Here is an 11,959-nt window from a genome sequence, read left to right as displayed (position 1 = left end):
AGAGCGCAGGCGCATTGGAGTCACGTGACCGCTCCCGGCAGCGCTGCAGACCCGACAGCCTAGGGGGAGATTGGGGCGGAAGGGAGTTGCTGGCATTATGGCGGGGTCTCTCCTGGGCCAGGACTCTGGAAGCACAGCTGCAGTCACTGTGATAAAGCGGGCGTTGGAACTAGAGTCCGAGTCCCGGTACCCGCAGGCTCTGGTGTGTTACCAGGAGGGAATTGATATGCTCCTGCAGGTTCTGAAAGGTGAGCAGTGAGCCGGGGAGGGAGGACTAGAGGAAAAGGAGCTGCAATCTGCTGTGTCTAGGCGGGAGTGAAAGAGTAAAACGCTTACTGTGCACAGCGAGAAAGCCTTAAAATACAGAACGTAGGGTAGTCTATAGGACAGGTGGACTAATTTCTTTGATATCTTTAGTAGATTGATGTTGTCAATAAAAGAGGGATTACTATCCTAGAATTTTAAGAGACATAACCAAATGTAATAGATAAGCCTTGAAAGGATTTGGGTTTGAATGAACTGTAAAAGACGTTTTGGGATCAAGTTGGAAAGGTTGAATATGGATTGGGTAGCATTAAAATTAACTTTGTTAGGCAGTATGGTATTTTTCGAAATCTGTTCTTAATTTTAGAGATGAAGCCTGAAGAAGTGTTTGGGGAAGAATTGTCATGATGTCTGAATTTGATTTTACTTTAAAAGAAAGTTGAAGCAAATATGGCAAAATGCTAACAATTTTTAAATCTAGGTGGTGGGTAATAAGGGTGTTCGTTATACTCTTTTCCTTACTTTTCTCATTAAACATTTTAATTAAAATTTTTTTTTTTTTTTTTTTGGCCGTGACCCGCAGCATGTGGGATCTTAGTTCCAGGCCAGGGATCTAACCCACGCTCCTGTATTGGAAGCGCGGAGTCTTAACTACTGGACCGCCAGGGAAGTCCCTTCATTAAAAGTTTAAAAAAATATTTTTTTTAAATTAGAAATGGGTATACTGACATTTGGTGTGAGAAATGTATAGGATTGTGAGAGGAGACAGTTAAGACTTTCTGTTACATGGTTATTCAATGTTGAGAGGTACACAGATAACCCTTAACACCCAGTACAATCCCTGCTAGGTAGTAAACACCTAGTAATTATGTATTAAATTGACTTCAGACCAGCCCCTGCTCCCCAGCCCCTGGGGCTGTTAGTCTGGCCTCAGATCTCCTCTCTGTGCTTTTTTAGCCTGAGTGTTTCTGATTTGTTTCAGAAGCTTTGAGATAGTAGAGGCTGCTTTTCAATGTTCAGCACTTTTCTCAGAATGGTAAACCTCTACCTTGGGCAGGGACCATATATGATGATGATGATGACGGTGATGATGGTGATAATAATGAGAGTAACATCATTTGTAAGTGCTGAGTGCCAGGCAGTGTGCAGAGCACGTTAAAAGCATGATCTCAATTCATTCTTACAATTGCCTTATGAAGTAGGTGATGTTATCCTCATTTTACAGCATAAAAAATAAAGTTTGCTTTCCAGTTCTGCCACAATTGGTAGAGTCACAGCTGAAACCCAAGGCTTTAAAGACTCTACTATACTGACTCTCAGAAAGAGAGATGGTGTACATTGTACGACTCTGAAGCAGCAGCATCACAGCAGTTCTGCTCCTCTGTGCTCCACTGATCCTGTGGGGCTTAGAGAGACAGTGACGTGATCTTGCAGGTTAAGATGTAAATGCAAATAACTCTAATACAGGGAAGAAGTGCCAGGAGCCATATGGACAAGTGCAACGAGGATTTAAACAGTTAACAGTCATTGGGGGATGGAAAGGTGTGGGTGGCTTTTGATAGGGGTTTTGGAGGGATGAGTAGAATTTCAGAAATTCAGCTGAAAGTGTTCCAATTCTGTCTGTACTGTTTTACCAAACAAGTGGCATAGGTCTGTAGAGAAAGAGTGAGAAGTAGAGATTAAAGGTAGACTGGGGCTTGGAGCACACTGCAGATGGCCTTGGCTGCCAGGAGATTTTAACTCATTCCATTGACAAGGAGAAACCATTTAAAGTTTTTACAAAGGAGTGATGTAATTAAAGTTGCATTTCAGGGCTCGGCTCTCTTAGGAATATGCTTTTCTCCCAAATATTTGCATGACCTACTCCCGCTCCTCTTCCAGGTCTTTACACAAATATCACCTTATTTGTGAGGACATTCTCTGACCCCCAGTGTAAAATTACAACCCCCATCCCAGGACTCCCTTATCCTTCTTCCTTGCTTTATTTTATTTAATAGCACTTACCACAATCTAACATACATGTTTTACCAATTTATTTATTTATTTTAAATCCATTCATCTGTCAGTGAACACTTAGATTGCTTCTACCTTTTGACTGTTGTGAATTTCCCATTGCTTATTTATTTATTTGGCTGTGTTGGGTCTTTGCTACTGCGCATGGGCTTTCTCTAGTTGTGACGAGCAGGGGCTACTCTTTGTTACAGCGCGCGGGCTTCTCGTTGCGGTGGCTTCTCTTGCTGTGGAGCACGGCCTCTAGGCACGTTGGCTTCAGTAGTTGTGGCATGCGGGCTCAGTAGTTGTGACTCACGGGCTCTAGAGCGCAGGCTCGGTAGTTGTGGCGCATGGGCTTAGTTGCTCCGTGGCATGTGGGATCTTCCCGGGCCAGGGATTGAACCCATGTCCCCCTGCATGGCAGGCCCCCCTGCATCCCATGTGCCACCAGGGAAGTCCTACCAATTTATTTTTATTGTTGTCTTTCCTCTCATTTGAATGATAGGGGAGGACTTAACTGCTACGTCTCCAGTGCTTAGAACAATGCCTGGCATGTGGTAAGTTCTCAGTAAATATTTCTTGAATAAATGAGTGAATATGGCAAGAGCGTAGGAGAGTCATTAACCTGAAGATACTGAAGTCAAGCAGACCAACTAAGGAGCTCCTGCAGAAGTCAAGATGAGAGGTGATAAGGGCCTGAATGAACCAGGGGGGCGACACCAGTATTAGGAAAGGGAGGGGACAGTCTGGACATTGAATTACTGGCACTGGCACGTGATTAGATGTTGGAATGGGAATTGAAGATGGCTGTATGATTTCAAGCCTGGAAAACCAAGGCATGTTTGAAGAATGGGTCTATAGTATCAAACTCTGATCAAGGATGATGATTAAGAAAGGAGTACTATATTTGTAGAGGACAGGGAAAATAGAGTATATTTATAGGCAGGAGCAAAGTAACAGTAGAGCTTAAGAAAAGAGATGTTAGATAAAATGTTCTAAAGGAAGCTGAGAGGGAGGTGTATGGAAAAAATTATGTAGATGGTAATCATATTGACATTTATTGAGTATTTCCTACACGCAGGTCTCTTCCATAATGAATCATCTCCACAACTCTCTAAGGTACTGTTACTCCTTCTGTGCTACAGATGAGGTTGCAGAGAGGTTGAATAGCTGGCCAAGGTCACACAGGCAAAAGTGACAAAGCAAGTTTTGAACTAGAACAGCCTGACTCCAGATGCTTTGCTGTTAACCACTTTTCATGCTGCCTCTTTGTAAAGAGTCCGTAAAATGCTGAATCCTGACGAGAAGTTCAAAGTTTTTGAGTTTAGAGGAACATATATCAACGTAGTGGAAGAGTATGAGTTCTCATCTCACCTTAGGACAAAAACCAGGATTCTCCACAAGAGATTTATGGATGATATATGGGTATATTAGGATTTTCTTATGCTACTGTAGTATAGGCATGAGAAAGTGGGGATCTAAATGATACTAATTTTGGCAGTAGAAGAACTTGAAAGGGAAGGATTTCAGTAATTATATGGATATCAACAAAGGGTTGGAAACAACTTAAATGCCCCTGGGTAGAAGAGTGGTTGCATAAACCATGGTACAGCCAAACAATGGAGTACTATACTGCCGTAAAGAGGGTTGAGCAAAATCTTTGTGAAGTGATATGGAGTGAATCCCAGGATATATTGTTTAGTGAAAGCTGCGAAGGATGAAGAGTTGCTATAGTATGGTAACCTGCATGTAAAAACAAAGATATAAGAAGATTTTCATATGTCTCCTCATTTTTTGAAAAGAAACACAGGAAGGATAAAACCAGAAACTAACGAAATTAATTACTTAATATGCGGTGGGTGGGAAAGAGGTGGAAAGAAAGGAGAAATGGGAGTAGGGTAGCAGGATGAGGAGGGAGTGAATAACTTCTCTAAGTTATTCAATTGTTATACATAAGGGAGAGTGAAAGAAATAGGTAACCTAAGCATCTTTGGAAAATAGTATTTTGGCTGTATTCTGTAAAGTTAAAGACAAAGTGAACAGTATACAAACATTGTATTATTTTAATTGGTGAATTATTTTCTCACAACGGTATGGGTTAGGAATTCTCAAACTATTTTATGTCTATATTAGGCTTGAACAAGCCAGTAAATATATTGTGGATAATAAAAGAAGTTACAGGTAAGGAAAGGAGGAAGGCTAGAATGAACCCTATGGGATCAAAGTAATCAGCATGAATTCATGGTTTTTAATATAGATACAGATGGACAGACATAGAAATAGAGTTGTATGTGTGTGTTAGTAAACCTCCACGTACTTTCTACCTGCGTTGACGGAAAGGGTCTAGAAGTAGTGATAAGACTCCCTGAGTAGCAGTGAGCACAGTTAGTACCCAAAATATGATTTCTTGATACCATTCTCCAATAAAAGGAACCAGGGCTCCTTGGAGAAATGGTTGATTCCAGGGCTGGGGCAAGGAAAATAAAATATTTTGCACCAAAAAGTAAGGAAGTGCTCAAAAAATGATGGGTTATGTCAAAAGGACAAAGGAGCCAACATGATGGAACTCTTAAAGCCAACACTGATAAAATTTGAGCAAGAAAAGATTGATAGTATTGGATTACAACCCATAGAATAAAAGATATATCCATGAGTCCATATTGATATAAATCAATAGTTGAATAAGTAAGTAGATGGGAGAGCAGAGACAGCTCTTCCTTACAGTGGAATTCCAATTAATAAATTAAAGAGGAATGATGGGAATAGAAAACCACCATTTGGCAAACACTGCAGTAATAATCATTGCAGGCAAAGACCATCAACGGATGCTAAAATTAGCGGATGAAGAGTGGAGAGAGACAGGATATCTTCCCACAAGATAGCAATTCCATACAAAAGAGAAAATAGTGATTTTTGCAGTGGAGAAATCTGTGAACTCCACCTTAACCAAGTGACCAAAGTCAGCGTCACCAGGAATAAGACACATTAACATCGTGTGCCCACTGAGAAGGGCGCAACACTTCTGTGACTTTATTGCTAAAAAAATGCATAACCTCAGTCTGTCTAATCATGAGAAAACAGGACAGCCCCAAATGAGAGACATTCTACAAAATAACTGACCATGTACTCTTCCTAAATGTCAAGGTCATAAAAGGCAGAGACACACTAAAGGAACTGTTACAGATCGTAGGAGGCTAAAGAGACATAACCACCACATGGTATGTGGGATCCTGGACCAGAAAACGAACTTTCCCACTAACTTTCTTTAGGTTTGTAGATGAGCTAATAGTGTCGTGTCAATGTTAAGTTACTTACTCTGATAATTGTACCATGGTTGTGTGATATGTTAATACTAGGGGCATCTGGGTGAAGGGATTCTGTGCCATTTTTTGTAGCTTTTCCATAAATATATAGTTAATTCAAAATAAAATGTTTTAAAACTCAGGGTTTAAAAATAAAATTATAATGGAAAATAAAAGCAATATTAAAAGGGAGGAAGGAAGGAGCCAGGAATTGATTTGGTGACTGATTGGGGGTGGGGCTTGGAGTAAGACTTTATTGATAATGTATATTCAAAAATACCTTCCAGGGCTTCCCTGGTGGCGCAGTGGTTGGGAGTCCGCCTGCCGATGCAGGGGACACGGGTTCGTATCCCGATCCGGGAAGATCCCACGTGCCGCGGAGCGGCTGGGCCCGTGAGCCGTGGCCGCTGGGCCTGCGCGTCCGGAGCCTGTGCTCCGCAGCGGGAGGGGCCGCAACAGTGAGAGGCCCGCATAACGCAAAAAAAAAAAAAAAAAAATACCTTCCATTTTTGGGGTGGCTGGGAAAATGATTCAGCATAAACCATAAAGGGGAAGTCTGGAACAGATGCTGGTTTTGTGGAAGAAAGATAGATAGATATTGTTTGCTCTCTTTTGATTATGCTTAGATTTCAAACTTATGGGTAATTAGGACAAAATAGTGCTCAGACTCAGTGACATGTAATAAGCCACCTTTGTTTCCTCACCAGAGTTGAAGTCTCAGCAGTGAGACCTGGTGTCTGAGTCCCCACTCCTAAATAAAGCTGCTTCAAGTGCTTAGTGAAAAAAATGAAGGCCCTACATGATCAAGCTAAATTTGGGCCTATTATTTGTGCATTTTAGGACCAAGACAGACCATGCCAAAGAGCAGGAAAGCCGTGGAAAACTTGGGAAATGGAAAATACTGCTTGTACCAAATAGGAAGCCTGTTTTGAAACTTGAAAGTGTATTTTTTGTTTTTAATTTGTAGGCACCAAAGATGTAACAAAGAAATGTAATCTCAGAAAAAGAATTTCTGACTACATGGATAGAGCAGAAAACATAAAGAAATACTTGGATCAAGAAAAAGAAGGTAAAGAGGCTGTTTTGGAGAGTATGTGTATGTGCTCTTGTGATAAAGCCCATTTCACCCAGTGTTTCTGGCTGTGCCCTTTGGAGCTTGCAGGTCTACTCTGCATTTCCACTCGTCTGTACACGAGCTGTTCTTAACCTTTTTCTTCCCTGGTGGGGGGAAGGTGGGGGTCAGATACCCTTCTGAGGATCTGAGGACAGCTCGACGTACTGCAGAACTTTGCATGCCATTTTAAGGAGTTCATGGATCCCCGTGAAGCTTATGTGTAGACTCCAGTTTAAATAATACTACAGAGGAATACTGAATATAAGTCCTGTATTTTGTTTGTATTTCCCTTTATAAAATGACCGAAATATTAAAGTAGCTCAAGAAACTCCTGGGACTCCTTTGAGATTTTCGTTGTGAGTCAAAACACTTCAGGAGTTAGGTATTCCTAATGATTAGAGGTGCAGGAGGTATGGTTCCCTATTTATAATTGGTTCTCTACTCACGAGGATCCAGTTTACAAACATATAGAAACAAATGGCCATTGCCACCTGAAGTGCACGGCTGCTGCTTTCTACAGTCAGTGGAACTACTGCCCACAAAAAACCCAGTGCCCCCGGCCCTCAGCTGCTCTTTACTCCAGCCCTCTCCCCGCCTCTTCCTGGTATTCTGTACTAGCGCACACTCTGACTACCCCCATTGAGGACCTCTGTTGAGTGGGAATAAAATTGTTTCCTTCACCCCAAATTGAAATCTACAATGCAATTTCCCTCTAAAACGTGGATGAAATATAGTACCATCAGCATTGTGGTTTGAATACTGTGGGTTAAATTAACCTGTGTGGCTAGCTTGGCTTGAAAACCGATGCACGGTTGGTAATGTTCTATCTTTGGAAATATTAGGAACAGAATCCAAACTACTGGTTTTCAAACAAGGTTTAAAAGTGCAACCACCATATAAATTAGGAACTACCATTAAGGGTCATATTTTTAAAAAAAAGTAAAGGTCTTCGATAACTTATTCAATAATTAGCCATTTTGGATAAACACAAACAATGGAACTACCCTGCTGACGCTGTGGCATTCTAGGCTTTGGCTTGGGTTACTAAGAAGTACTATAAATTTCTGCTTAACACAGTCTCTACAAGTTCTAAGAAAGACTCCTAGACTCCATACTATTTTGCATTTATATATTTAATACTTCAGCTATTCAGTTGCAAGACATAAAAAGACTTAAATCTGAAGAGAAGGACCAGATGGCCACTGACTCATAGCTTGTGGTTCTACTCGTGGTGGCAGGAATATTAGATATCTTTATACATATGGTTCCCTCTTGAATAAACTGCCTGGTCTATAGGATTTAGTTCAAGAACCTGTTCCAAGAAATCTCTGGACTTTCCCACTTGCCCGGCCTCCATGAAGGCAAAAAATCCCACATGGAATTTACCTTTGCAGGTGTAGCATCTTGCAATGTGCCTGGCATGGAGTAGGCATTCAAAAATGTTTGCTGACTGCACGAATTAAAAAAAAATTAACTTGTATCTGATGCTGATTTATTACTGGATGCAAATATAGTATGTATAAAAAGAAAGGAAGTAGTCCCTGGTTTTATTATGGAAGCTTGTGTTTTGTAGCTGGAAAATATCACAAGCAAATTAAAATAGAAGAGAACGCAACAGGTTTCAGTTATGAGTCACTTTTTCAAGAATACCTGAATGAAACAGTTACGGAAGTTTGGATAGAAGATCCTTACATTAGACACACTCATCAGGTAGGTGAAATGTACTCCCGTACGATGAAACGTTATTGTTTTAAATGTACGAGTTAGTAATAACGCCTCCTAATGTCTTTCAGCTGTATAACTTCCTTCGATTTTGTGAGATGCTGGTTAAGAGACCATGTAAGATAAAAACTATTCATCTCCTCACTTCTCTGGATGAAGTAGGTATCTGAAGGCATTTACTGTCTCTTAACGTCATGAACTTTACTCAGTTGCAGGGTGTAGTTCGAGGCAAACCTGGACGTCATGCTTCAGCTAGAGCTGTTTCACTGGGAATGAACTTATTCTCTAACAACCGGCATAAAACACCTTGGGAAAAATGCTGTTGATTTCAGTATGTCATATCTTGTATTTGGCCACTTTGCTAAACTCTCTTGTTTAAGTAGTTTCTCAGTTTCTTGGATATTCTATGAGGCAATCACACTGTCTGCATTATTGACAATTTCTGTCATCTTGATTTTGATTTAAATAGGAATGCTTCTAAAGAATTCATATTTTCTAGGATTAATTGAGAAGAAGGAAGCCCCATCTGAATAACGAAACAGCACCATTAAAATACATTTTATTTATTCTTTAATTGAATATAGGTTTATTCACTTTCACTTCCTTTTACAGAAAAACTAAAGATATCTGGGTTTATTAGTAAACGAGTCCTGTGCCATGCTGAGAAATTTACTATGAAAAAACATGCATCTCTAGAAACTATAAAAAATATTTACAGGGCGCTTCCCTGGTGGCGCAGTGGTTGAGAGTCCGCCTGCCTATGCAGGGGACACGGGTTCATGCCCTGGTCCGGGAAGATCCCACATGCCACGGAGCGGCTGGGCCCGTGAGCCATGGCTGCTGAGCCTGTGCGTCCGGAGCCTGTGCTCCGCAACAGGAGAGACCACAACAGTGAGAGGCGCGCGTACCGCAAAAAAAAATATTTACAGATTTGCCAAGCCACAGAATGCTAATGTAATAAAATACATTTTAGCAGATAGGACAGAGTTGTGTTATGTTCACGTTAGAGAAAAAAAATTATTTTGATAAAAACAGTTGCTCTTAAACTACTTCATCTTCTTCGATTGCTTGTTTGCAATAATGGACAATGAAACTAGTATAGAATCTTTTCATTTTAATTCACCTATGATACACATTGCATAGTTTAGGAATAATTTAAAATATTAATAACTGAGGCAAAAAGTTGTATTTTTCCTATTAACAGGGCAGTGGGAAAGAACAGCAAAGTAGTGGCCTGGAAGAAATAAGAGAGTCACTCAGGAATCATGGAGTGCAGTTGGAATTAGAATACTCTTCTGTGATACACGACCGGGAAATTAGGTTAGTGTATGGTAATATTTTAATTTTTATGCAGTTGAAAAATACTTATTTTTATTTCTCATAATAAGTTATATATAATTACAAATAATATTAAAGATTTAAATAAAGCTCAGTTTTCATATCTTTTCACTTTTGAAGAAAAAAAAAATCTGGCTTATTTTGTCCTGTATGTGAGTTTCCTATTTCCTAATGGAATAAAATTTACATGTTCTGTGTCATGTGAGAAGAGGAAGTACTTTTCTGTCATTCAGCTATACACAGTGTTATGGCATTGGGATAATTTCCTTTTCTAGTGATACTAATATTTATTTAATGTGGTTTTACTTCTCATGGTCTTTTAAATATTCTAGTAGACATGACAGGACGTTGTGTCATGCCTGCCAGGGCTCCCCACGCTTATGTCCCCCACCTCAAGGCAGGGAAACCCCTGAAACATCACCACAGTCTGCCTGAGTACACTTGGAAGCCACTTCTTAGCAGAACTGGGAAGCTTTATCAGCAAGGTGAAATTCAGGAGGAAGGTTTAATTGAATTGTTAAACTCTTTATCAGCTAATGGATGTTTTGTTTCACTGTAGACACAGCCCATAGGTAAACCCAGGTTTGGTTCAACTCTTGCCACTGGAGGAAGTGATTTTATTTGTTAGGGGGAAATTTAGCTGACACTTAATACATTATAGCTTTGGTCATTGTCTGACTTAAATGTCTGGAATGTAATACTATATACTAATTTCAATAGGTTCAACAATGGATGGATGATTAAGATCGGAAGGGGACTTGATTATTTTAAGAAACCACAGGTAGGATATAGTCTTATGAGTGACTGTGTAGCACTCTTTTTATTTTAACAAAATGGCTTTGGTCCTTTTTGTTAAAAAAAGTTTCTTTTCTTCTCTTCTTAGAGTCGTTTTTCCCTTGGATATTGTGATTTTGATTTAAGACCATGTCATGAAACAACAGTGGACATTTTTCATAATAAGCACACACAAAAAATATGATGGGTAGTAGCTTAATTTACATTATATATTTCTATTTTAAATGAATATTGGATTTTTCCTATTACGTAAGAGTTTAACAATAAACTTTTACATTTCTACTAATTTATGGATTCATGGTTCAGTTGTGTGAGCAATCCTAAGTATTTTTTTTTTTTTTTTTTATTTAATTTATTTATTTTTGGCTGTGTTGGGTCTTCGTCGCTGCGTGTGGGTGGGCTTTCTCTAGTTGTGGTGCACGGGCTTCTCATTGTCATGGCTTCTCTTGTTGCAGAGCATGGGCTCTAGGCACAGGCTTAGTAGTCGTGGCACGTGGCCTCAGCAGCTGTGGCTTGCAGGCTCTAGAGCACAGGCTCAGTAGTTGTGGTGCATGGGCTTAGCTGCTCCACGGCATGTGGGATCTTCCTGGACCAGGGCTCGAACCTGTGTCCCCTGCATTGGCAGGCGGATTCTTAACCACTGCGCCACCAGGGAAGCCCCCTAAGTATTTTTATAAATACATTACTCAGTAGAGTTATAGTGTTTCAAGTCATATGGTTAATTTAAACATTTTACCAGATTTTCTCTATTTGACTGTTGGAGAGTGAATCAACACGTAATGAGCACCTATTAAGAAGATGAATTGGATGCCTTAATCTTGCCCCTGGGAATGTAGGGTCCAGGAAGAAAAATCATGAATTAGAGTACTCTTAACAGACACATGGGCTTGGGGTCTAACAACCAGAAAAAAATAACCACCGATAATTTTGTTACAATTAAGTGTCTTTAGCAGACATTTACTATTTACATATATATATATATATATATATATAAATGTTTGGGCATAAGAATGGACAAATAAGTCACTGGGACAGAATAAGGAATCCAGAAACACACCTGAGAGAAAGTGGATGTGTGTATGGGCACATAATAGATAATACAGGTCTTTCAAATTAGTGGGAAACAAGTAGACTGCCAATAAAAATTTGCAAAAGGTAACATTAGATCTCTACCTTATGCCACATAGAGAAATTATTCTAAATGGGTTAAAGAGCTAATGAAATGAAATATTCAAACACTTTTTTTTTTAAACTCCACTGAATGTACTAAGCATAACACAAAACCCAGGAATTATCAAGGAAAGTAAAGAGCACATGATCATATAAATATTTAAAACTTGAATAAAGGGAACCATAAAAAAGTTAAAAATATATGAGATCAAATTTACAACATATAGGAAAAGGGTTAATAGTCCTAACATACAAGGAAGAT

General features: G+C 39.6%; 1 protein-coding gene across 2 annotated transcripts; it reads left to right on the top strand.

Annotated features, from left to right (window-relative positions):
• Nucleotides 1-51: 51 nt before the first annotated feature.
• On the top strand, nucleotides 52-10,847 carry MITD1 (microtubule interacting and trafficking domain containing 1). 2 transcript variants are annotated; one of them, XM_032653075.1, is made up of 9 exons: nucleotides 54-248; nucleotides 2,762-2,813; nucleotides 3,338-3,375; nucleotides 6,526-6,627; nucleotides 8,246-8,382; nucleotides 8,466-8,552; nucleotides 9,599-9,714; nucleotides 10,453-10,513; nucleotides 10,616-10,845. In XM_032653075.1, exons 4-9 carry the CDS (start codon nucleotides 6,579-6,581, stop codon nucleotides 10,709-10,711), a joined length of 546 nt encoding a protein of 181 aa, XP_032508966.1. In that variant the 5' UTR covers nucleotides 54-248; nucleotides 2,762-2,813; nucleotides 3,338-3,375; nucleotides 6,526-6,578; the 3' UTR covers nucleotides 10,712-10,845. The 2 variants fall into 2 exon arrangements, with proteins under 2 accessions (XP_032508965.1, XP_032508966.1); XM_032653074.1 differs by lacking the exons at nucleotides 2,762-2,813; nucleotides 3,338-3,375 and having other exon boundaries at nucleotides 52-248; nucleotides 10,616-10,847.
• Nucleotides 10,848-11,959: the final 1,112 nt, after the last annotated feature.

Source organism: Phocoena sinus, chromosome 13 (assembly GCF_008692025.1).
Source record: "Phocoena sinus isolate mPhoSin1 chromosome 13, mPhoSin1.pri, whole genome shotgun sequence".
NCBI classification, from domain to species: domain Eukaryota; kingdom Metazoa; phylum Chordata; class Mammalia; order Artiodactyla; family Phocoenidae; genus Phocoena; species Phocoena sinus.
Note: the sequence above shows the minus strand (reverse complement) of the source record. Positions and strands in the feature narration are given on the sequence as shown.